The sequence below is a fragment of the Pieris brassicae genome, chromosome 3 (assembly GCF_905147105.1).
Source record: "Pieris brassicae chromosome 3, ilPieBrab1.1, whole genome shotgun sequence".
In the NCBI taxonomy this organism is placed as follows: Eukaryota; Metazoa; Arthropoda; class Insecta; order Lepidoptera; family Pieridae; genus Pieris; species Pieris brassicae.
Genome location: NC_059667.1, coordinates 4133127 through 4159269, shown reverse-complemented (window position 1 = coordinate 4159269; position 26143 = coordinate 4133127). Strand labels below are relative to the sequence as shown.

At 31.5% G+C, this 26143-nt stretch overlaps 1 protein-coding gene across 1 annotated transcript in view; it reads right to left on the bottom strand.

The window, feature by feature from the left end:
- Positions 1–26143, bottom strand: part of LOC123707075 (suppressor of lurcher protein 1-like) — a 49867-nt gene that overhangs the window by 9217 nt on the left and 14507 nt on the right. Inside the window, exons 3-8 of the mRNA XM_045656854.1 lie at positions 23686–23758; positions 17894–18074; positions 3973–4202; positions 2645–2801; positions 2114–2173; positions 705–793 (exon numbers count right to left, since the gene is read on the bottom strand). Of these exons, the coding sequence (XP_045512810.1) occupies positions 705–793; positions 2114–2173; positions 2645–2801; positions 3973–4202; positions 17894–18074; positions 23686–23758 (790 nt within the window). The remainder of the gene's footprint in view (positions 1–704; positions 794–2113; positions 2174–2644; positions 2802–3972; positions 4203–17893; positions 18075–23685; positions 23759–26143) is intronic.

Sequence of the window (26143 nt, the reverse complement as noted above, 5' to 3'; positions counted from 1 at the left end):
TAACAATTGAATATGAATAAATTTTTTTATTTAATATTCATTCAATATGAATAATTTTTTTTATTCAATATGAATATTTTTTTTTATTTAATATGAATAAAATAAGTGAAATTTTTTGTTTTATTTAAACAAAAAAAAAACATGTTTACTTATGTACACGTGTTAGAAGTTATACCTCTTTGGATAAGATAAAAATCTTTTTAAATTTTTTATCTCTCGCTATTTTTAAATGTTGACTATTCTAGCTTCAGTTTTTTTATGACGGTCTGCATTGAAAAAATTTACTCTCATCATTTTTATCTAACGCGCCAAAAGACGTATAACTTCAAAAAAACAGAACAGTTTCTATGGGGTAGCATAACAGAATGTTGGTATGTAGCTACTAAAATGGTGGGCTAAGTAAAGATCAAAATAGTAATTGGTAATATACATATATATATATTGTTGGTTGTGTTTAACATTATACGTGTGTGTTTGTGTGTGAATGTGTAATGTTATTTAATAACATTAAATTCTCAATTTCTATATAACTTAAGTTCTACAGCATACTTGTTGCTAATACAATAGTTTTCACATATATTATGTGGCATACCTTTAATAACGTTTCTGTCTTGTTTTCGTGATGTTTCTGTTAAGAATTCACTCCAACATTCCTTAACAAGAATAAAGGCGTCAACCTATTGCTCTGTAAATAAGCAGCTTACCTATAACTTCGTTGCAAAGCATTGCGATGACCGGTGCGCTTGCAACTTTCCCATCAAAAACTTTAATTGTGTCTGCGCGGTTGAGGCAACTAAAAGATAAAGTTTCAAATTTCAGATGACATTTCCAAATTGAATGCATGAACTAAATTAACAAATTCAATTTAATCTCTGGATTCATTTTGAGATTAACAAACGTTTTAGCGAATTAGTTCGATTGTGGACACAATATTGTGAATGTTTTTTACGTCGTGGCGTAAGATTTTTAGCTTCACTATTCGATAATATGTTAATAAGGAGTTTCATGTGTTTGTTTCTACGATTTGGTTAAGATTTCAAAAATGTCTGTGCTTCAAATAGCAATGACTTTCGCAACACTTAGTAATTAAAAAATCATTATGTAACTATTTTCTACTTATAAACAGAATATATCACGAAACAAAGTATATAACATATTACATAACTATGCAAAATCTCACCAATAGATAGGGTGTAGTAAAGATATAACATGGCCGGAATGATTTGCAAGTAAGTTAATATATAAATGTAATTGGAGTAATCTAAACTATCGCTATAAAAACTATTAGAAACAGAACAGATTTTTTTTTTAAACTTGCTGAGTTTCTTTCCCTTTCTTGTCAAAACAAGGCCTGTTAGTTTGGCGAACGTATAGCGTAGTCTTGCTCTTTCGCGAATCTTGTAAACGTTTTCAACAGTCATAAGCATGCGCTAAGATGCATCTAAACTGAATTCATGTATTTTGATTTTTACAGGGTACATACATATTTATAAATCTACCTGTTAATCTAACACTGTTAGTTTATGTATATTTATTTTAGTTTATTGAATTCATTATTAATTATGTCATAATAATTCAAAACTAATTCAGGCTTTAATTTAATATATTCAATGAAATACATCATTCTACTGCGCAGCTCTATTACTCTGCAACTTCCAGAAGTAGCGAACGCGTTCCCCACTTGTGTGTTAAGCTTTTGTACAGCGCGATCCCAAGGTCAGCGCTATGAATATTTCCATATAGTTATTTCACTTTATCGAAATTGAATAAAAAAGGTATTTCTGAATCAATACGAAGATCTTTCAAGAAAATATATACGTTTCATAACACTATGTTCACTCAGCAGATCAAACTTAACATCACACGAAACCTTTCTCTGGAAATTCCATTTTGCGTTTATATACACATAAAACGCTAACATGTATATAAAATAAATAGCTGAAATATGTAACACCTCAGTAATTTGTATTAATATCACGGGTTGGATGCCGGAACAAACTGTAAATGTATGATATATTCGTATTAGCAACAAACAATTGAAACACGCATGTGTGTAGCTCTACCAACCCTCTAGCAATATAATTTAATTTACCCCTAAGATTGAAAATCCTACCTTTCATCGCTTTTCTGTAGAAATGATTCTTCGAAAACTAATTTCACTCTCTCATTTTTCCTGAAAAATAAAGACATTATTTTCTGGGAAATAATTTCCTCAGTTGCAGCAAATGTTCATTAAAAACAATAAGTATTATATATATATTATATAAGTATATATTAAATATTTGTATTTGCTGAAATACACCTAGGAGAGATCACTCGAAAAAACCACTTGTCCCCTTCTGTTTTTTTAAATATGTCAATTCTATTATATTTCTGAACATGGAACGTAGTTTTAATAAATAATCACGAAATACCGTAAATTTTGCAAGTACATAATGCTTTCACTACGACTTTTTGGGTCTAAGACATGCGTCATGTTTCCTCACGACGTTTTCCTTCACCGTATGAGCGACTGTTAAATACGCCCATTATGTCAGTCGGGGTTCGAACCTACGACCTCAGGAATTAAAGTCGTGCGCATTAAATACGTATTAGTAATATGAACATCTTATCTACATACATACATATATTATCATATACATACCTTGCGTGAAAATGATAATAGCATTGTGAATTGGTAGGATAACTCGAAGGATATCTCGGACTGTAGAATTTACCCTGGTGAGGCCTATTTGAGTGACTGTTGAAGACATAATCGCAGTCCGAATCTGATACTAGAACTCCGTCTGTTTCGAAATTACCTGAAAAATATATTTTAAAATCGAATTGCCTTCATAGAATAGGAATAGGACAAACGACTTCCGGATCTTATTTACAAAATACCTTCGTGATAGTAGTAAACGTACATAGCGCAAACTCAGGGGTTTGGGATACAAGTGTTGAGTTGTCAGGAATACTAAAAACTTACTATTCTTATACAGAATCATGAATGCAACAAAAGTAGAAAAGTATCTTGATTGTTATGAAAAATGCCTAAAGTGAGATATCTTTTCAAGACATTTTGATAATTTAACTGTAAATAAAAGCGTGACACGTAGTCAGATTCTATATGCATCATCATTATTTACTATTTCCGTGTACAGTATTTTTTCCGTTTTCCTATTACAACGTCAAAAAAATTCCAAAAAAAACCAAAAATTTAAGATAACTATATCTTGAAGTTGGTTTTTTAATTTAATGAGGTGTCCATTAATTACGATTGAAAGGCGCTCAAGTCGCCATTTTATTAAATTCTTGATCTGTAAAGGCCATTAAAAAATGTAATTAACTGTAATTAGTTTAAATTCGTGAAGAATATTTCCTCGAAGTTTTCCAGACTTTGGCAGTTATCCAGTTGAAATTCTGTAATTTATTTGTTTTGTTTATGAATCCCTCTAGCAGGTATTAATTTGAACTCGGCCGTAGACTGGTTTAAGTGTATGGAAAATGTCTTTGAGATGTCTTAAAGTAACATTAATGGTATTAAGAGAATATGGCGCTGAATATAATAAGTTTTTCATTAACTCTGAAGTTTTTCAGTTTATTTATGTTACACTATTTACGAGTAGAAACTGAAATAAACTACATAATGTTAATCTGGTTTTGGTTTGCAGCCACTTTCTGGCGACATCTACGACATCATTCCAACCTTCGTCGCTGATTGCCATATTCTTATTCCAAACGGGGCCACGTCCCAGCGTGTCATTTGCGCGAGCGCATACTTAGATATAGTATCTCAAGTTTCATTTCTGTTCTAAAACTTTTACCACTTAATCTAAACTTTACCAGAGGACCAAACTTTGGAAAACGTTTTGGCTTTCTTTTCAATGATAACTGTAAAATTAAAACAAAAGCGCATAAAAATGTCGCAGAATACCGGCTTTAACGTTCTTATAAAAGCGTAAGTTCTTGAAATCTTTTTATGACACTTACGTCTGTCTATAAACTTATATGTCCCAATAAAACCCGTAGAGTTTGATTCCTTTCCCCCGCTATTTAGTTCTAGAACGAGTGCAGAACCATGCGAGTATAATGCTGGTGGGGCATCATTTCTGTTCCCGCATAAGATTCTGGACCACTTCGAATGTTCATTGACTCCAGGTGGCCCTGGCCCATGGGTACCAACTTCTGAATACACTTTAAGGTAGTCACCTCGGGTACAACTGAAACATAATAGATATATAAAAAAAACAATTATTGATAGAATTAACATTGTCGTCCCATACTCATTGTCAAGGTCGCAAATGTCTTTCGAATTTTTCGCGATTATAATAACGTACTAAACAGTACTTATCCGGAGCCGGATAAATATATCTATATCTATAATTCAGTAGTAGGCTGATCAATTTTAAAGAAAGCATTGTTACTTAGTCCGCTGTTTTGAGAATTTTTTGTATTTTGACTTTATCTTTTTTGTAACATTTATGTATACCTATTTGTCATTCTTTTTAGATAAAAGAGTTTGTAACATCTACCGTAGATATTATGTATGATGTGGTGAACTTAAATAAATAAACTGCGTATTTCTTACAGAGTACATAAGACAAAGATCAATATCATTCATGTCACCTAATAAGGTAAGGCTTTATTAAGCTCTTATTTATCCAGAAAGCAAAAAAATACTTTTAAATTAATATTTACTACCAGTTCTCAAATCAAGAAGAAGAACTGGCAATAAACTCTCCGTCACTCTTGTAAGTCACCAAGATTGTTTTTGTTTTTTAAGCTATAAATAAGTCTCAGTATATTTAATATAGATGTTGTTTATTGAAATGATTAACATCAGGATCACAGATATATCAATTTTTTTTTAATATTATTCATCTTGGCTTTTATTAGATTTTATGAAAAATCATCTTATTCCTAAACTCCCAATAACCTTGGTGTAGATAAAGTTATGTTTTGTTCCGGTTATGAGATTGATAAGGACAAAAGCTCCCGTTACCCTAAGTAAAGTTTGCGAAAACCCAGTACTATTTAATGTTAGCTTAGTGGTAAATCTCATTTCTGAATTTTACCCTTACTGAAGTTTCTTGTATATTTATGAAGATCAGAACAAAAGTCGTATATTTCCTATTACTATTGAACAAACACATCATTATTATTATTTATTGCACCTATAAATAACACCGAAACAAATAAATATAGAAGAACTCGTGAACACTGCCAACTAAAAATATTAGACATTCTATAAATCTGATAACAGCGTGTTAGTGCAGGGGCAAATACTATTCCCTGAAGACAAACTGGGCCTTACAGATGCTTCCCATGTGAAAAATATCTCACTGAAACTTTAAGTAAGCCTTCGTGTTTGTCATGACTCGCTAGCTGTAAACTTTTTGACCTACTTTAAAATGACGAGCTATTAAAAGTATTAAAACAGCACGGGGTTATGTGTAGTAGTAACTTTAAGCATTTTAAATTGAAATAATCTTTAGTTTGACTTTGAGCATACAATAAGTAATATAAATAATAACTGAGATGCGGAAATGTCTACCCTGTTGAAGGTATACTGATACGCAATTTCCTACCTATAAAAATGATATAAAACAATACTTTAAGGTTTCCCTGATGGTAGTAGCTTCAGCGTGCACCTCTCAACCCTGATGAAGGAACAGTATTATTAGTATCCTGTTTACCTACTTGTTATTAAACAATGATCTCAAAACAAATACAGGACTTTGTAGGCCTCGAGCTTTCTTTATATTTTGGTGTTACCTAAAAACACATTTAGTTCACTGCCGATTAATATATTTTGGAAACAATTTAAGATCCTTTAAGATATAGCGTACCGATTGTTAAATGGCTGGCTCACTTGCGTGCCTTCGGGTAGTGTACAGCCTGTTTGCCCCTTGTACTATATTAAAGTGGCATAATACATTCTTGTGTTTCTTTTAGAATTTTCCAGAATAGTATCACGCAAATATTATTAGAAATATGTAGTATTAAGGTCAATAGAGATTTGACGAGGGAAATCCTTACGGATAAAATAGTAAACTTAGCTGAAGATCGATAAGTTTCAGGTAAAATGTTTCCAGAAAACCTCGATAGTTGGGTCATTGTTTATCTGACATATGAAAACATACCACAGTCCGTAGCACAGATTTATTATTACATTATAAAAGATAAAACTGATTAGGAAATGCATTTACCAGTAAGTTGCTAATGAATTGGTTTTAGTTTGGATCCCGGTTGAATTAATAACTATTACAGCCTACAAAGAACAGTTAATTGTTTTCTTCACCGAACAACATTGGTAATTAAAGATAAACACCCTTTTGATTCTTATTTATCTAAATAAATATAAAATAAAAATCGTGTAACTCTATCGTCTCAAAACAATTAAAGAGAGACCTTATAGCCAAAAATAACTGGCCTCGAGAGAATATGTCGGTTTAGGTGATCTTCATCTAAGATAAATCGAATAAGCAGACCGTAAAATTAATGTTATAATATCTAGACATGCCAAGACTAATAGCTACGATTAATAATGTGATATGCTCAAATCCCTGGAGTCATTACAATTTCATACGAAAATATCACAGTATTGAGTGCCAATTTTGCGCTTTTTGGTATTTGTTTGCGGAATTTAATTTGGTAATCCTGAGAACGAAAACACTGAGGTTGTATAGGAGTTTATAAAGCTTTATACTCTGAAGTTTAAACGCGTCACTTCTGAAATTAACTCCATAACTTCTATCTTCTACACTTGTATATTAAAACTGGTTCACAAGTATTTTTCACTGCTTACATTAGCGCCTTAATATTAAGTAATTACATACATTAAAATTATTAGATCTAGCTATAACTTGGTAACTATTTCAGTTCTTTACGAGAGTACATAATCCAGATGTCTTAGCGAGGTTGGTGCTGTAAATATTAACCACACTAGAGGAATAGAGACGGCAACTATTGTTCGCTGTGCCGCGGGCACCCACTTGCCTGCTCTGAGATTCACTGACTAATAATGTTTTCGGTATCACATATTCTGCTTAACAGTCACGGAACTCACAGGACTGGCATTGTCCATTATTTGTTATAAAAAGGTTTAGGTATCTTTTATCCAATTAATATTAAGTTGCCGTGTGTAGAAAATGCGGTAAAAATAAGTTTAGAAAATTCGCAATTTCTCCGTTATCTCATAATGGGATATGTACCCGAGATTACTAGCAGTTAGTTAAGTAAACAAATAAGACAGTTTACAACAGAGTACCTAGTACAGTTAGTATTATAGTCCATATCGTTTACTATGATATTTACAACTTTTACTTATAATAAACGTTTCTGCAGTGCATCCTAAGAAAAGTTCTCGGTTGCAGGGAAAATAAATATTTTATAGATCATAAGTTTCATATAATTTTCACATCGCAAGCTTCTATATTTAATGCATACGAACGCTGTTTATTTTCCATACTGTAAGATACTTTATGAATAACTTACATACGTGTTAGCTTTTCATGAATATAGTGATGTAGTTTTGTATAATTTTATTCACTAACTGGCTATGGCCCCAGCTGTAAGTAGTCATGTTGTAATGACTGTCCAAAGGGTCACTTATAAAAAATTCACGACGCAGATTTCTTTGTAAAAAGCTTTAATATTGTTTAATTAAATATACGAATTTGTTAAAATAACAACTATATAATTCCCTTTTAAATTTACAATATTATGGACCCGGACAAAATACATTTATTTTTCTAAATAAAATTGAACCTAGATAAGGTTTCATCAAATAATAATTAATATTTAGCAATTCTAAACATTAATCTGGGAAATCGCTTTATGAATCACAACTTATGTCTGATTGTGATTAAATAGTACATCGTACCGTGTATGTGTGATTAGACTAAAAAAGAAACAAACTATCCGTGCCATCATTTCATCTTTTGTTTCAATTTTCACCTCGTTTTTGTTTTTATCTCTACTAAAGTGGCATAAAACATCTTCTTCATTGCCTGTTTTTAGTTCTCCAGTTTAAGTCAAGTAAAATGTTCGTAGCAAATATTCCAAGCAAATTATGACTACGAGTTGGGACTGTTTGTAAAACATTTTATTAGACGACTCGGCGGTTTGTGTTACCCTTTTTTACCATTTAAACTTAATTTAATGCAGATTGTGTTCGTACTACAATGTATTTGTTTTTACATGCTAATGTTAATTGAATTTTGCTCTCGTAATTTTTTAATTTAAATTACTCAAATACACGCAATAAATAGGCTCAGTTTCTACTTACTTTACAGTAATAAATAATAACACCCTACCAAAATTGACAATATAAATGGCCTATGGTGTAGGTAATTTTCACGATTATAATTGGATATTCGAATTCTTATAATACCATAATTATATTTTGAAATGTTTTAAATAAATTAACTCATAAAAATCTCATAATGGTAGAAAATTTCCTCAGTGAATTGCGACAGCGATGCTAATTCACTATGCAAAGAAAATGTCAGCTACGTAACGTAGCAAAGTTCTACGTGATCTTATTCCACTTCTAGATGCGCCTAGGACGGCATCTCCTGTCCTTTTGACCAATTGCGGCAATGGCTGAAGTTATTCTGCATGTGAATTTGATAACAGAAATGCTCTGGTGCGTATGGTGCAATTTATAACGTTCATATAAACACAGTGCACGTTAGACTTAGATGCTACATAGTGGAAAGTGCATAAAAAAGAACAAAAGAACAGAGTGTCTTCCCCTCAATGAATATTAGACTAAGTATTGTCTTTTGTTAAAATAGCTTTTACACATTAAGAAAAACACTTTTTGAACGGATAATTCTAATTTTTTTTCCGACGTTTCGCGTTCTTTTCAGCGTGCGTGGTCTCGGTGACTGAAGACAAAAGGTGTTAAATGTCAAAAGTATCACAGCTGCAGAGAAAGTTGTGTTATCTGTATTTATTGCACCGAAGTTGATATCGACTAAAAGAGGACGGGTTTTTGCAAAAATGACTCACGGTGTCCTCTATTTTCGCGGATTGTTTGTCTTGGGGTTTTATAATTATAAGTTTTTAATAATAATACATAGCTTTAATCCGTTCAAAAATGATTTTCTTAACATTAGTCTTAAGTTGGCTAAATCGTAATGTTAAATTGTGTCTTGATACAGAGACAATTTATTTATGACACCATGTACTTTTTGATTTAGAGAAGAGTTTGCCTAGGGATTTCAGCGTGTGATGCGCCCTCATTCTAAGGTTGTTCGAATCACTGCTATCATATGCATCAATAATATTTTCTTTGCTACTACGGTGATGACAAAAATGTCTTAGCGTGGCGGCTCAAAACCAAAAGTCGATGACACGTGACAGACACTCAAGCCATTGATTGGCTTATTAGAAAAAACAAATGATCACGAAAGAGATACAAAAACTAGACTGGATTTTTTAAAAATAAAACTTACCCTATTTGCCTTGAAAGTAGTACATATTATTAAACTTTAAAAATTCCACATAATAAACCATATCAAAGTAGCAATTAAATATTTATTATGGCACCACCATATAAGCACCAACATATATCATATAAAATATATAATTTATAGACGGTATCACTAAACATCAGGTGCGCTGTTTTATAAAAAAAAACACACACACAATTTTTTATTGGAAAACACGACTAACAAAAAATTTACCATTTTATTTGAAAAATAATTTGGCCTTGGGAGATTCGAGACTTCTTAATCCGGCTTTGTTCGTGTATAAACCATCTAAGGTGATTCAATAACCTACTAAAATGATTTACGAAACACTGAATTATGAGAACCAATTCGTTCCTGCCATACAATATTAATAGCATAAGTAAACTACTTCTCAGCCTTTTGACGGTGTTCTGATTTATATTTCTATAATATGCCTGCAATTTGTCTATATTGTGGTATACTTATTTACTTTAAAAAGATATTAACTTTAATCATTTACAAGCAAAGTATTGGGGGATGGGTTATGCCTTTCACATTGCTCTTATAATATTATTTGATTTGAGGAACCTAGAAAAAAATGCGTGTGTGTACTTATGTACACGCGTTAGAAGTTATACCTACTTTGGCGTAACCAGATAAAAATCTTTTCAAATATTTTATTATGCGTTTGTAGAAAAAAAGTATTTAATACATTGAAACTTTATTTAAATATCACAAAATAAAATTTTGATTATATCTAACTTCAGCGGTTTTTGTAGGCGGTGTTCGCGCGTATCGTAAAAATTTACTCTCAAAAAAATTTCCTAACGCCCCATAAGAAGTATTGTATTTTATAGTTCATTTATCGAGGAAGCCTATAGGCTACATAACAGACAGAACAGATAATTAAGACGCATAAAACTGCGGGATAGAACTGTTATATCGTGTAGTGTCTGTGCGAAATAAGATGATGGCGATGCTTCATTTTATTTATACACAAACAATATAATATTACTTTTATGTTAAGTATTAAGACGATCTTCGAAGTATAAAGACATAACAGTGTTGGCAACATAAGAATATGTAATTTAGCACTGCTGCGGCTTCAAATCCCACGTTGCGACGGTTCCATTTCCGCAGATCACCACGGTCAATGGGGGACTTAGAGCCTAGACTTTTTATAGTCAAATCCGCGCTTAGCGTACATAACGATTCGCATGAAGTATATCTTCGGTCAGATCAAAAACGCTATGTACGCTATAAACGCTTGTATTTGTTATTTAATTTATTTCAAATTCAATTACTTGAATACATACGAATTCCTGAATCTAAGGAATCTGAATTTAAGGATTTATCAGATCAATAGTATTAGTGTAATAATGTGAGTGTGGCACTTGTATAATGAGATTTAATAAAACCTTAGTATAACGTTCGAAATTTAAAAAATTATGAGTACAATAGTATTTATTTAATTGCAACGAGAGAACTAATATTTATCGAAGGCAACAAACAGCCTTTTTAAGGCAACCTTTGTAAGAAAAACAAAAAGAATATGCTTAAACCCAAGCAGCTTTTTGGGGTGGATATAAATCCGTCTACTGATTAAGGAAACCAAATTCAATTTTAAATAGAAATGGGAGTGCTTTGTGCCGTGGCCTTATCGCTAAGCAAAAACATATAATTTAATCTAAGCATAAACAATCACTTAAATAGTCTTTGTGTAAACTTAATATCCACTCGCAATGACCTATTTTCGCGAGATATCCGATGTCTCAGGATGAGATGTTCTTCATAGAGCATTAATACGTGTCTGATTTTTAATGGAAATCTAATTTAACAAATGATTCTTACGATTATTTATTACTTGAGAAATTTTATATTAAAATTTCGAGGAATTTAAATGATTTATGGCTTATGGATAAGAATTAAAATTAGGACCTTTCTAAAGTATAGTATTAAATTCTCTTAAACTAATGCGATTTGAAATATACTTCTTGTAATATCTAAATATTAAAAAAACACAATAATGCGACCACAAATATCGTGACCGTGATTTAATTAACAGCCACTTAGAGTCGTTCCTTTTTTAAATTCTACATAATTGTTTGTACGAATACATACATGTACATTTTTCGACCACGTAAATACAACTACAGTGAAATGGCGCAATTCTTCTTTCGCATAGGTATACAATTTATTACTAACAATAGTGTAACAGGACTGAGACAAACGACGCCCAAATAAAAGATGTGACATTACTACAGAAACTCGATGCAAAATTTATATTTCTGTTATATATAACAATTTTTGTTGTAAAATACAAATTACTCAAAAAAAATTATTGAGTAAGACTACTACTACTACAATAACAATGTTTGCGACCGCTTTAATCCTGTTTGGAAAACATTTATCAAATTTTAATTCTCGCATTGATTCGTGACGGGGATGAAATCGCTTATCGTTACAAAAAATAAATTTTGGTTCTATTTTTTGTTCGATCAAAATATTGTACCGATCCGTGACTCATCAATTTCTTTATTTATGTGTAAATTATATTTTTCTCAATGTGTAAACACTGAGAAAAAAATAATAAAATCATGTTTTTGTGTGAAACATTAGTAAGAAATAATAATTTAGAATTTAGCTAATCTTTGTTCGGGATACAACCTAAATAACTTTATGATTTATAGGTACTAATATTTTGTAATCTATTTAACGATTTTGCTAAATATCCAACGTACTTAATATTATAAAAGTTTACTGAATATTTTATACTCATTCATTTGACAAAAACATGAACATTTTTAGTACCAGTATTATGACTTTAACGGATGTCTATAGGACTTGCTTTAATGGTTGCAATTCGAAAACTACGTGAAAGTATACGTAGATGTATCGTAACAAAGTCTTTTGTTTCATTATCGGTAAAAGTGAATTAGTACGAAAGTAAAGTCTTCTAAGTTCTAACTACAAAATAAGCTTCAATTCAATTTCTTCATTCTCAATACGTTTCCAATTCGAAGCAAACGAAGTTAGGAGTAGAATGAAATACTGTTCTAAAAGAAATATTAAATTAAAGCATGCAGTAATGTGTTGAAGGGCAATATAAATGTGGTGAGTGAATGAAAATGTGTAAATTTAAATAACTTTTTATTTTCTTACTAAGACGATTAGTCCAGGGGATGTATACAACGTTTTTCTATAGAATAGTCAACGTTTTGGATTTAAAACAAATGAAGTTTGGAAATGAATATTCAAATTCATTTATTTATTTAGGTACCACAATGTACTATTATGAGCGTCAATATAGAAATACATAATTAATGCCACTAATTTTTCTATTATTGCCAGTCCTCAAATCAAGGATGTAGAACGGACGAGATGCACAGGCAATAAACTCTCTTCCACTGTTTTTTTCTTACTTAACGATGATATCTTTAAGTAGTCTACGATAATCTATATATAGATAATAAAGATTTAGCCTCTATCTGCAGTAGGCATCGTGAAATAGGAGCACGCGTTTACATTCTCGTGGGTCTCACAAAACAACATGCAAATACAAAGTCGAAATAAGTAACATCACCGCATGCACGAATTCAAGTCCGACCAGTCACCACAAGTAGCACCCAATCACGTGTATGAAGCATGGCCAGCCATTGGCCCCAATTAAAGAATTGTAAAAGTTAAAACATCCTTCAACATAGTATGTTCCATATTTGTCAATTATACAGTGACGAGTCTTGGTAATTACTATACACCTACTGCTACGATACTGAGGAGTAATAAAATTGAATTGTTCGTTTTGACCTAAGTTATCTAGATTATAGGCAGGAACAGTTTTAATTTTAAAGATCTTTTGCATCTTTTGAAAACATTTTGGTAAAGGCGCAACTTCGAAAAATATAGTAGAAAGTACTACGTATATGTTTTCCTTTAATACTTACATAAAAGAAACAAATGTATGTCTTGAAATAACAATGAGTATTGTAGAACATTAATCTATCCGTAATTGGGGTACAATTTGACGTGAATAGAAGCAATTTGGGAATTAGATTGTATCCAATAGATTTGTAGTAATGGAATCGATATATGTCTTTGATAAATGTAAGTTGTATTCAAAAAATTCTAACACGTCGTTCAATAGGAGTTAACTGTTACTAGAGCGATAGTGAAGTTTTATATATGATGCATAGAATAAAATAAATCAGTGGCAATTCATTTGTCAATCTAATAGATAAGTAGGTGATTAGCCTCTTGTGCACACGCCGTAGATTTTTTGGGTCTAAGGCAAGCCTAGATCATATAGGAAACCTTTCCGCTACTCAACTTCAAAATTGTTCAAAGAAACAAAGCTTTTAACTTTTTTGGAAACACCCGACATACAGAATCAAATTCAACGCAAACCTATGATAGGTTTGCGTTGTATTCTCCTCTCTCCTCTCTCCTCCGAGGCCCTTTCATCTTTATCTACCTCCTTAAAAACCTCCACTACCTCCACAACACAGGGAATCCTATCATATATAATCCTGTATATTGTGTATATTAAAGTTTTTCTTTCTTTCTTTCTCACGATGTTTTCCTTACCTACGACCTCAGGGATGAGATTCGCACGCTGGAGTCACTAGACCAACTCTGTATGATACAACTCTGATATGATACATTAAGCAGCTAAAAAACTTAACCTATGCTTGGTTGTACAGTCCTAAACTGATATGCCTTTATTTAGCTGAGTTGTATTGGTTTAGCATAGTTACCAAATATTATAAAATGAGATACCAATTTCAATTCTTCCTTATTTTATATTGCTACACATATGTCATTTGTTTCAAACAACCTTACCTTCGAATGTATTAAATTTCACTAAATATTACGTAAAACTCACGAATCACAACTGGAAATTCATCACACGTTTAATGAACTCTAGATTGCTAGTATACGCCGGTAAGACGCTTCATGACAAGCAATAATCTGATAAACGATCCACGTAGACGAAGGCTCTTCATTGTCGAATAAAGTTTATTGCGCCCAAAATCGTCGCCCTTGAACGACGGCTTAAAGCTTTCACTCCACTGCAATTTGGAGCGAAGGAGTCGACGCTGTACTCTATACACAACAAAGAAATAGTGGCAACACTATATCCGATTATCGATTCTGGAAGACTTTGAAAATATTAATATACAGAACAAATTGGTGCTGTTACTATTCTGAATGGAATACATGCCACGCATGCTTTAAAGCACGCGAAACGTCAGAAAAATTTAAATTTATGTAAATAATTATAAGTTTATAATAATAATACATAGCTTCAATCCGTTAAAAAAGTGTTTTCTCTAATGTGTAAAAGCTATGTTAACAAAAGACATGATACATGCTATGTTATTATCTTAACAGAGTTAATAACCTCACAAAAAAGGACGCAAGAATCTTTCAAATCTAGGCCTCAGATTGTGTATCTGTGACGTGATAATTTTTTTAATTAGGCATGAAGTTGTTCAGCCTTTTGTGTCACAAGAAGTCAACGTTTTGGGTCTAAAGCATGCCGGTTCAAGTTTACGCCAATCAAGGTCTATCATAATCGCTAGACATTGGAAATGGAAACTATTTCAGTTTGTACCGTGGGTGCGCACTAACTTGCATAAAGATTACGCGAGCATTGCACACTTAATAATTGTTTTGGTTTTGTTGATATTCTAAAATTTGGCCGAATTATTTATAAACGTTGCTTTAATTTTTATATTATTTAATCTGTTCAATAACTGTATTTTTTTCACCTAATGCCTTAGCCTTTTGATGCTTATTATTATAATCACAATTAAAGCGACGCTACGAATGTAGGAGTTTCCTTATTGCTACAAATGTGTAGCAAAATTGTGAATTGGTGCATTATGTAGATTTTAGTGCTACTTCGAGAGTGATACTCGTGTTAAATGTCAATTGCCAGATTTCTTGGAAATTGGCAGACATTACAACAGATGTTAAGAATATGACTTGTATGGTTACTTAGTATCGCAACACTTAGTGGAATATTGTGTCACGTTTTTTGGGTTTAGTCATTAAATTCATTTAGTTTTTTGAATAATTGCCTCATGAAACTCTAATGTCAAATATTTTTACATACCGTAATCATGTTAATTAAGGTTTAGTTTTAATTTTGCGTTTATTTATTTATTTATTTTATTTATTTATTTATTTTTGTATAAGTGTTCTTAATATAAAGGTAGTTGATGTGGTGGAAACACAAACTGTGCACAGTTTTTCTATCCACCAGGACGTCGAACATAATTAAATCATTAACACACATATATATATACTTATATTTGGCTATATTGATTTTTATTCCTTATATATCGTATATAATTTCTTTGTTTTAATGAAATTATTAAGTAAAATTGGTCAAGTCATATTTTGTTGTATTTGAATGCATATTGTTTTAGGACTTAATAAATTATAAGATTAAAGAGTTTATACATTTGGTTGAACGCGCTAATTCTAAATCCTAAGGAACTTCTGATTCGAATTGAACAGTTTCTGATGTTGTATGGACCATGTATTGAATAACCTATACTTATAATATGCTTCCACCAAATTAACGCGAGTCAACGGGTACATGAAATATAATAATTACGTTGAAAGAAAATGTTGTGTTTAGTAAGAAATATACAGTCTAGAAATATACATATAGTATAGATAGAATGAAAGGTACGTCAGGACAGTTGGTAAACACAACTTCGATATTTGTACAAGCTCGCTATACTTTTGATATTAAAACACATCAAACAGGTGAATGTACTTATCATGTCATAAACAAGTATATTTGTCGCGTTTTCCACACCTCAATATACAATATAAATACAGTGAAACCTTGTTAACTGGGACCTGGATAAGTGAGAAACCTCTATCATTGAGAATTGCAGAGATCACGTCACTATTTCATCCTCTAGTGATGGGACTTATGAGCCTGGTTAAACGAGATTTCGAGAACGAGGTGCTGTAGTTGACTTGTATATGAGAGACAATTTGTCAGGTTGGGACAGGTTCGAGCCGACATTTTTCGATCTTTATAAGCGGGGGCCTCGATAAATGAGACAACTATAAATTATACCTGTCTAATTGGAAAACTAAATACATGAAGACTTTTTTTAATAGTAAAATATCCCTATTGGGTATATTTAGACCACCTCAGAAATTCTATGGTCGATGCATAATTGGATATATCAATTATAAATAATAAGGGAGTCATAAAACAAAAGAACGCTGAACGCGATGACGAACCGTGGTGGGTTCTACTATACGAAAACTATGATACTAAACCATTAACGTACAAACAAACAACACTCTTACATCGTTCGCTTTCATATACCTATTATTAGTTACGATATATTATTCCTTGCCTCGCTTTTGCTAAACATGATCAAATATTTTTATGTATGTGAGCGGTTCTTGTTATTGGAGCAAATAATAAAAAGCATTTGTTAATAATCTATGTTTTAAATGTTTATAATTCATTCTATCATATCAGCGCAATCAATATCTCGTTAATTGGCGTAGGAGGCGGTGTTTTTCAAGATCTTCTTTTTTAATTATACGAAATTGTTTTGAAGGGACAGATTTATGTATAGCAGTTTAAAAAACCTTGCAGTGGGGTATGTCATATGTCTCGGGGCATATTGCAGTTTGCAAAAAACATACGGGATACTTACATTTCTTCTTTTTACGTTTTTAATACTTTTTTGTTAAACTTAATTAATTTTGTTCGCTTTAAGATCATCTTAAATCTCCACTATTAAAGAAACATTAAACGTACTTCCCAACGCCAAATTGTTATACTAATTGGCTACAGAAAGCCGCAGAAAAGAAGCTAAAATATCTGAGTGTTTGCTTACTTACTGCAATATCTACTTTGCAATATCAGCATCAGCTGGACCCGATAAGTTCAAACACTTTATGGCAAGAAGACTCTGAGGTTAAAGCTACTACATCATGGTACCCTCGTAACTCTTGAAATTACCTTATAAAAACATTCTGCCCATATTTTTTAATCGAACGTTTAGATACACAGATATTTTTGTAAGAAGTGGACCTCTAAATTATATTGGAGTTAATTACGGAAAATAATTTATTTTATATCTGAATCATTTCAACAGGTTTCTAACCATTAAGGCAAAATTCTGACCTTCTTTGTGCTCGACACTCATCATTCAGTCGACAAATAAATTCTTTTAAAAAGATGTAAAAAATCTGCGTGTCTAATTTGTATATAAACCAAATGTTAGGTAACAGAAAACTAATTTTCAATTCCTGCTATGACAACTTTGCCTAATACAATTAGCACCAATTAGGCAGTAACTCACTCAATTCATCACTTTTATCTAAACCATTTTTACAAGTATTCATCACAGATTCGATTCGAAACCCAAGCAAAAAGAAGAGAGCCCTATATTGGTACTTACTCTAGATGTTCCTTATGAATGTCAAAGTCCGTGAACACGATCTCAACTATCTGATGAGGCTGAGCAAGAAATGTGTAAAGTAAGCAGAGGGAGCGTGGGTACGCTCGCGGATAATCTGGACTGCTGAAAGTTCCACGAGGTGCACCTTCGCCGCCCGATGTGAACCGGATACAAGAGCAACCTGAATGAAAAAATATATAAGAGATGATTTTAAGTTATATTTTAATGTAATATCTATTTTATATGCGACTACTGGAGTGTTAAAATATAAAAGAATTTGTAAACTTTATTTATTTTTAATACATTGTATGTATTTTGAACACACATTAAACATTGAGATAAAATCTACAATTGAGATTAATAAATAGATAAAAAATACTTTAATTTAAAATCAATACTTGGAAAAGCTTTTAAAAGTTCAGACAAATCATTAATTCATTCTATAGCGTAAAATTTCGTTAAATAAAAAATCTAAACTTGTGAAAAGTTATAATATCATTTGACGTTACTGAAGTCTAATTAGACACACTCCACCTTACAACGATTATAACAAAAATCAGTGCCGCAACAAACACATTTTAGTAGTTAGACTTTTTATATTTATTAGTCATTGTAGCCTATGGATACACATTTTAGTGGGTGCGTTGCCGGCTCATGGAAGAGTCGGCGTGTTCGCTAATTCGCAAAAGAAAATTGTGAACCGTGCGGACCATGGATGAATCCAGGCATCAAGGGGATGCGGATGAAATTTTAAATTAAAACGGCTCGTACGGTGTTGAAACGAGGCAAGGCTCAACCCAAAAAACTCTTCTAAACAGCCTTTATAGTACTTCCTCTTCCTCTCAACAGTAATTTAAGACAAATATGCGATTGTGTATAAGTGTATAATAATAATATCGATATTTTAAACAAATTAACTGACGTCGATTCAAACGTACACGATTAAATCTCTTTTATAATTAACTAGCTAATCCGACAGACGTTGTCCTGAATGCCAATCCCGTTAACTATGAATATTGATTTCGATAACAAAAAACAGAATTGCCTAAAAGTATACTTAAATTTTCTAATTTCCCCGCCATTTTTTTTCTTTCATAAGAACCTTACTCCTGACAATAACAAATACAACATTCATTTTCATATATAACGGAATAACTGGCTCCGTATGCTCCGTCAGCCGTGCTGACGTCATTTACTTCATTCGTATTTGTATATTCCATAGAGAAGATAATTCAAAACAATAAACTCCAATAATACAACACTTTATTCAAGTAATTTACAGAAATATCAACAGTACGAGCACTGACAAACAAATCCCCACTTCACTTTTTTTATGGAATCTCGCTGTTGGCCTTTACAGCTCAGCTCAGTTTTGGCGAGCGTAGTTCGGCCAGAATGGTGTTTTATCCCGCGGCTAGCGCAAGGGCGTCTCCTGTGAGACTCGAATCTCAGCTTGGGCCGTCGCGGGGTGGTCAATCGCCTGAAGAGCAGGACGAAAGCTCACTGGAGAAAGCGAAGTGCGAAGTTAAGGTCAAATATCATCGATATATATATATATAGATGTAAAAGATATAATTTTTACAATATTTTTTTCGTATACATACCGATCTAGAAACGACCACAAAAAAGATATTTTTCTACAAATGTTATTTCAAGAGTTATTACATTACACAGATAATCGCAGAGCTAATCTCAGTGCATAGAATAATATTACTGTACATAGTTGAATAATATCATGCACTGAGCACAGACTATTATTACTATTGACTATTGCATGTTATATTTATGAATTCAAGTATTAGAAACCTACAATTTTATATTTTTAACGACTTGGAATTTTTATTTGTTATATATAATATAGAACCAGCTTGATAAGTTTACATTCTCAGTGGTTTCAGATTCTCGTCTCAAATGCATTAGAAGCAGCAGACTCGTAACTTCGAAAGTTCTAAGCACGAATCTCGGTACCGAGTCACATCTGCAGTAAACATGACGGACCACGATTGTCTCAACTCCAAAGTGCAATTTCGTTATCTACTTAGACAAATAAATCTGGACGTATCTTGTTTTCACGCGATTTTACGTCGATAAAGCAGTCCGTATTGTAAGTTAGACGTTTTTACCGACAGATAAACACTTGGCAGAGAATGGTAAAAATTCCATGTTATTTCGACAGATCGGAAACACATTCCGATCATGTTGAGGTGTAAAGTTGTTCGAAGTTTGAACACACTGATTATTTGAATTTCTATATCGTCTTAGTATTGACATATAAAAATAAGCCTTTAGGATACTTACCCTTGTCCATAAATAATTTGATCAACACTTCATATAATGATTACAAGACAAATTCCCTAAAATCTTATAATTTTGTCTCTCTAGTGTATTGTCAATTAGTGTCTTCCTAAGGACCACCTTGTACTTCATCGCATTCAGAAATACTCTTTCCGTACATTATTATAATAACGCATGTGTCTCGTATAGACTGAGATATTTATACCAAACGAAGTATTTGCCTATTACGTTGGTTTTACTATAAAAAACCATAGTACCTAACAAGATAGTAACTTTAGTACATGATTTGTAATAAGGAATTGTTAAAACATAGTTTATGTTAAAGGCAAATGTGATCAGTATTGTCCATTCAATGATTTTCGTCGTATAACATATATTTCAACTAAGTCAAGTTTTACTTAATGTTAAAAAAGTTCTAAAATCTTAAAAATAAACAATAAAACAGGAAGACGTAGAAGCCCAGAAGAAGTAGGACATGCCTCATATAGGTCTACAATTTTGATCGTACGATACGATAGATGTATAAGATAAACAAAATCCCAATACATAGCGAAGTTTCAAACATGCCAAACAAAATTATAAACATTAAGTATTGATGCCCTAAATAAGAATCATACGAAATAAGATCCACATCTGACAATTAAAACTTATTAGAATCTGAAGAGTAACTTTGAATATAAGATATCGAAAACAGGCTTTATAGAAACTTTATAAGGAATAAAAGTAAATAATTAAAAAAATATTGTGAATGAATTGTTTCTTATATGGCCCCGGCTATATATTTCCAGCTAACTCGCGTACATTTTGTGTATTTTGGAAAGAATTTTTGCAATGTTAAATTTTACGCAATTTACATTAAACCATAACGAATTATATACCTAAGGTATAACAATATTTATTGGTAGTTTTTATAATATGTAAGTATTAGGCAGAAATACGGGTTTTATCACGTTCATGACCTAGTGCACTATGAAAACAGTACTTTTTTCAATGTTAATAGCTGTGGTTATAAAGCTTGCGTTACTCAGAAAAATATAGATCTATTTTAAGCTCTATGTTTAGATTTATCATTATATATTATTCTAGTTTAGAATTCTAACACTTAATATAACACGAAATACGTCAGAATTAATTGTTTTCTGTTTATTTACAGACTATACTTCAAGTTACCCTTATTTTTGGAAAATAAAATATTTGGGTGCCTTCATAAATTTGTTCAATACAAAAATGTGCCTCGAATGAGAACCAGGTGAATCCCTGCTAAACTTGTCGTGTTTTTTTTTAAATATAATATTACACTGTCTATGGTACAACCTTGAATTCATTCAGCTCCGAAAATATCAGCCTCATAGATTCTGATCACCCTGTAAAATATTTATAAATAATATCTTTCTTACAGTTAATTCTTTATTTTATTTTTTTCCAGTTTTAAGTCGATTAAAGACATAAAAATTGCTCGCCACCGGGCAGGCCAAATGCTTTCTAATTTATATACATATACACTAGGATCCTAAAGTATGTAATATCGCCTTCTTTAGTAAATATTAGAAGAATATAAATGATCCCTCCGATTTCAGATCAAATATATTCAGGTTTTGACAAAGAATATATTCAATGCCGAAGATATGTGATACAATGAAATAAACATCATATGATCCTTTGTATTCAATAGGTTTAAAAAACAAAAGATTATAGAAATTTTCTCATACATATTTTCCTTTTTCTGTAAGTAATTCCGTAAACATATGTACTATTGTATAAATTATGTATTGTTATTATCATAAACGTCCATTAAATTATTGTCTTTATCAATCTCGGGTCGCTTTAAAAACAAACAAACTCTTCGTAACATTCTTTAACCTATTTAATTTTATAATATGTTATAGATACAACTGATGTTTCAAAAATAATAAGATACATTGTGGGTTGACGTATAAAGTTAGCTACACTTATAAATAATGTACTTCTATTGTATATTTAAATCTAAATTTTTTCCGAGTAAAAATTGGTATACGGTATCTTATCAATATCTTTTCTAAATGTACTTAAATGTTCTACTCAATGGTGTATGGATCTGTCATATTTATCTGTATGTGTACTTGTATCAAGTAGATGATCATCAAAGAAACACCTACATGAACGCCAAAAACTAAATTATACAACTTTAATTGAATGCCACTAAGCCTAAGGGAAAAAAAAGAACTCCTTAAAACCTTATTCGTCGATATTCAAAAAATAACAAGATTACACCTTATAAGTAAACTTTTCCATTTGATATCCCGTTCAATTTCTTAACATTAATCCATTATTCAGGAACCAATTCTTCGAAGTACATACGTAACAAATAAGAAGTCAGGCAAAATACAACATATATACGTACGTTAATCCAATAAGCTAACTTTTGAAGGAAATTTGTTTCATTAAAACAAATAAATGCAATGGTAAATATTTTAGTCGTTTGTAATTTTTTCCTATAAAAATTCTGATCTCGTAGACTTAGAAATAGCAATACGAATAGAAACTACAAATAGGCATACTACCGACACTTTCATTCACGAAACTGTCGGTAGTATGCCTGGAACAATTAGAACGGCTAAAACATTTTTTAAGATAATTAGAGAATTGCGAGAATACCAGTATTTCGTAAACAAGGGAAAATTCATCATTAGCTTTGCAAATTGAGACGCTTATAACTGAAAATTATTTCTTAATACAATTCGGCTTCCTTTTCTAATTAATTTCCTTTCTTTGATATTCTGTTAATTGTTTTTTCATAGAATTTAATAAAATTCCTCTTAACTTTAAATGCCGTTTTGTTTGCGATCACAGTATTTTTTTTATAAGTTAATCGACGTTTACTTTACAAAAGGCGAATATGTTACCCATAGCCTTCTCCCACCCATCGTTAATATTTGGTTATGAGATGGTTTACACTATATCGCCACTACGAGCGTGTGTAAATATAGAAATAAAATATATTCATTGATTAATTAGAGAATAGATCTTAAAGAGTACTTAACTTGATATAGGTATGATTGCTAAACACGGGATGTGTTCAGTTTAGTGTTGAGTTCTTTTACCGCGCCATCCAAAGGACTCAATGCGACATCACCGCTACGTATATTTCGATATAGTTCTATTACTAATTTTTAATTTCAATACAAAAGGTCAGGTTTCCTCTCACTATTAATATATTTTCAAATCAATACGAACATCTAGAACGTATAAATACAAACACGACGAAAGATAGAAAATAAATAAGTCATACAAAATCGAGCCTATATATAACCTTGATATAACCTTGCGGATGGCGTGAAAACATATTGAAATAACTATATCGAAATTGTACACAAAAACGTCGAAATTACTTATTGTGTGTGTGTATTGAGATTCAGAGCAATGTCTGATATTAACAGCTTATTTTAAAATACTAATCGAGAATATAGTGGGCACAAAATGGCGGCATTATTATTTATTTTGTTATAATAGATACTTACTGGGATTAATAGCGAAGCCTTCATCAACGGTGTGAAGAGATAAGTGTATCAGCAGCACGAGTGTGGTTGACGTCTGAAAACACGAGATTCGATTAGAAATTGTTCTTGGAAAATCCTGATTAAGATAGGTTTAAGACTTTATGTTACATTGATTAAGCAATATAACGGTATATTCGATAAGATATAGTTAAAATAAGGTGAATTACAATCAAATAAAAATATTCTTGATTAATTGTTCTAGAATGCATATTATGAAAATTTTAAATAACCTTAGTATAGAGAAAAATAAAAGACTTTTATTTATTTTAGTATACTTTTTTATTATTGTTTAATAACATAATATTACTTTATTTACCATCTATTAATTTACATTATTACTATATATATATATATATATATATATATATATATTACTTATATAAATTAATATATATATATATATATTTCTAACTTTATTAATTTACTAACCGATATAAGCGTTTTTAACATTCGTTCGTTAAAAAATTATCGTGTCAACTCGTGCGTTCCTTACATACAAAAATTGACAACGTGTGTCAAACACAGAAGGCTATTTGCTGTTAGGAAAACTAATCATCACGAAATAGATACAAAAATCTGAGGCCAATAACAAGGATTATAGCGATACTGGTTTTAAATTTTTTATACGTTTTGGCAATTTCATATAAATATTTAGTAGTAGTCTATCATAAAAAATAAGTAAATTTGAAATAAAGCCGCAAGATCAAGACCAAAGTGAAGTTAAATATTCTAATGTATATGCTTCTTTCTACAAAAAATACTATGTGTTATAAACTTGTATTGTTAAGTGAGAAATTAATTTAATAAATCCCAATAAAGAATTTGAAATTCCTAAAAAGTTCGCCCGTAGCGATAAGACAATTTGTTTGACATTGTTAACGTTATTAAATAATCCAATAATAAAACCGCAACACGCCGGGTTTAAATCTTCTTAGGTACAGCGGGGGTGGCTACGTGACCTGGACTAATTAGGTTTTGCCTGAGTTTTATGACTAACTTTAACACGTGTCCTGTTTCTACTTTATTTCGACTGAAACTCAATACCCTGAAGCACTAAGAGTGTAACTTTATTTCAACTGAATAGCTAAGTATAAGTAAGTATAATTCTAAACACTTTAAGGATATTTTATAGGTATATTCAATGATTTACATGACTACCACACATTTAAATAAAATTTATTTTATGAATATAAACGCGAATTTAATCATTATTTATTATCGCTGAATTTGATTGGTGAAAAGCATTGAATTGTCGCTTTAATAATCAAAAAATTCACATGCAGATCTATTAAAACATTTGATTGACCCGTCCGGTCAGTCATACTAGTAGTCTTTAACACTGTGATAGACAAAGACCTCTCACGACGCGGGCTTTATTTTCTTTTTACAGTTTTTTTTTAACTTGTGTGTAAAAATAATCATCTTCTAGCGCAACAACTCTGTATGGGTATTGGCCGCATATTAAATCAGGTTTGGAAACATGTTGGTTCCTTCACGATGCTTGTCTTTACCGTAGCAAATGTTGAATGCGCACATAGCAAGAAATTATTGGTATAAGGCCTTGATTTGAATTCACCTCATACTTGAGAGTAGCATGCTTAAGTCACTAAGCTATAGGCGGTATAAGATTACAAAAACCATATATTGTAGTAGCTATGTTCTATAATTTATTATTGTAAGCTTGTTATTGCCGTAGCAGAACCGGGCGTCAGCTGTGGCTAAGTACTTTCGTTTTGAATTTTTTCTCCATAATAAGCGTTTAATTCATACATGTTTTGGACATTTTCATTGTGTATGTATAGCCTCCAATCGTTAGGAATCATTAAAGTATAAATAATTGTTTTATAATATAATAAATTACATTTTTAAAAATATTTCATTCTTATAGAATCTGTAAACAATAATTAATCGAAAAACTCCTGTTTTCAAAAATTTACAACCAAAGAAAAATGATTTAATATAATACTTCGCTGGCCTAATAATATTATAGAAACAAGGCCAGTGTTGCTCGTATAAAATACATTAATCTAGGATTGCATTTAATGCAATAAAGTATCAGCAATGTATAACGTATGGCTTCAGAAAACCTACACATTGAATATGGGTCAACACTATAATTATTTTAAACAATTTTCTGTAAAACATTAATGAAATACACAATAATTATAATCAAGGTGATATTAGCGTGTCGTTTGAAAAATATATTTTGCTGAGATTTCTTTTATTTTTTATTGTTTTAGGCTCATTTATTCCTGGAACTATAGAAAGCCACAGCCAGCATCGGAATACCTGGTGGAATCTTCTACTGCATTTACGACGGAGGGTTCAGAGGAGTTGTTCAGATCTGCAGCAGAGTATCATCATCGGATGTCGAGGCAGAATACGAAATTCCACCCGTATTATACCCGTACGTCCGCCG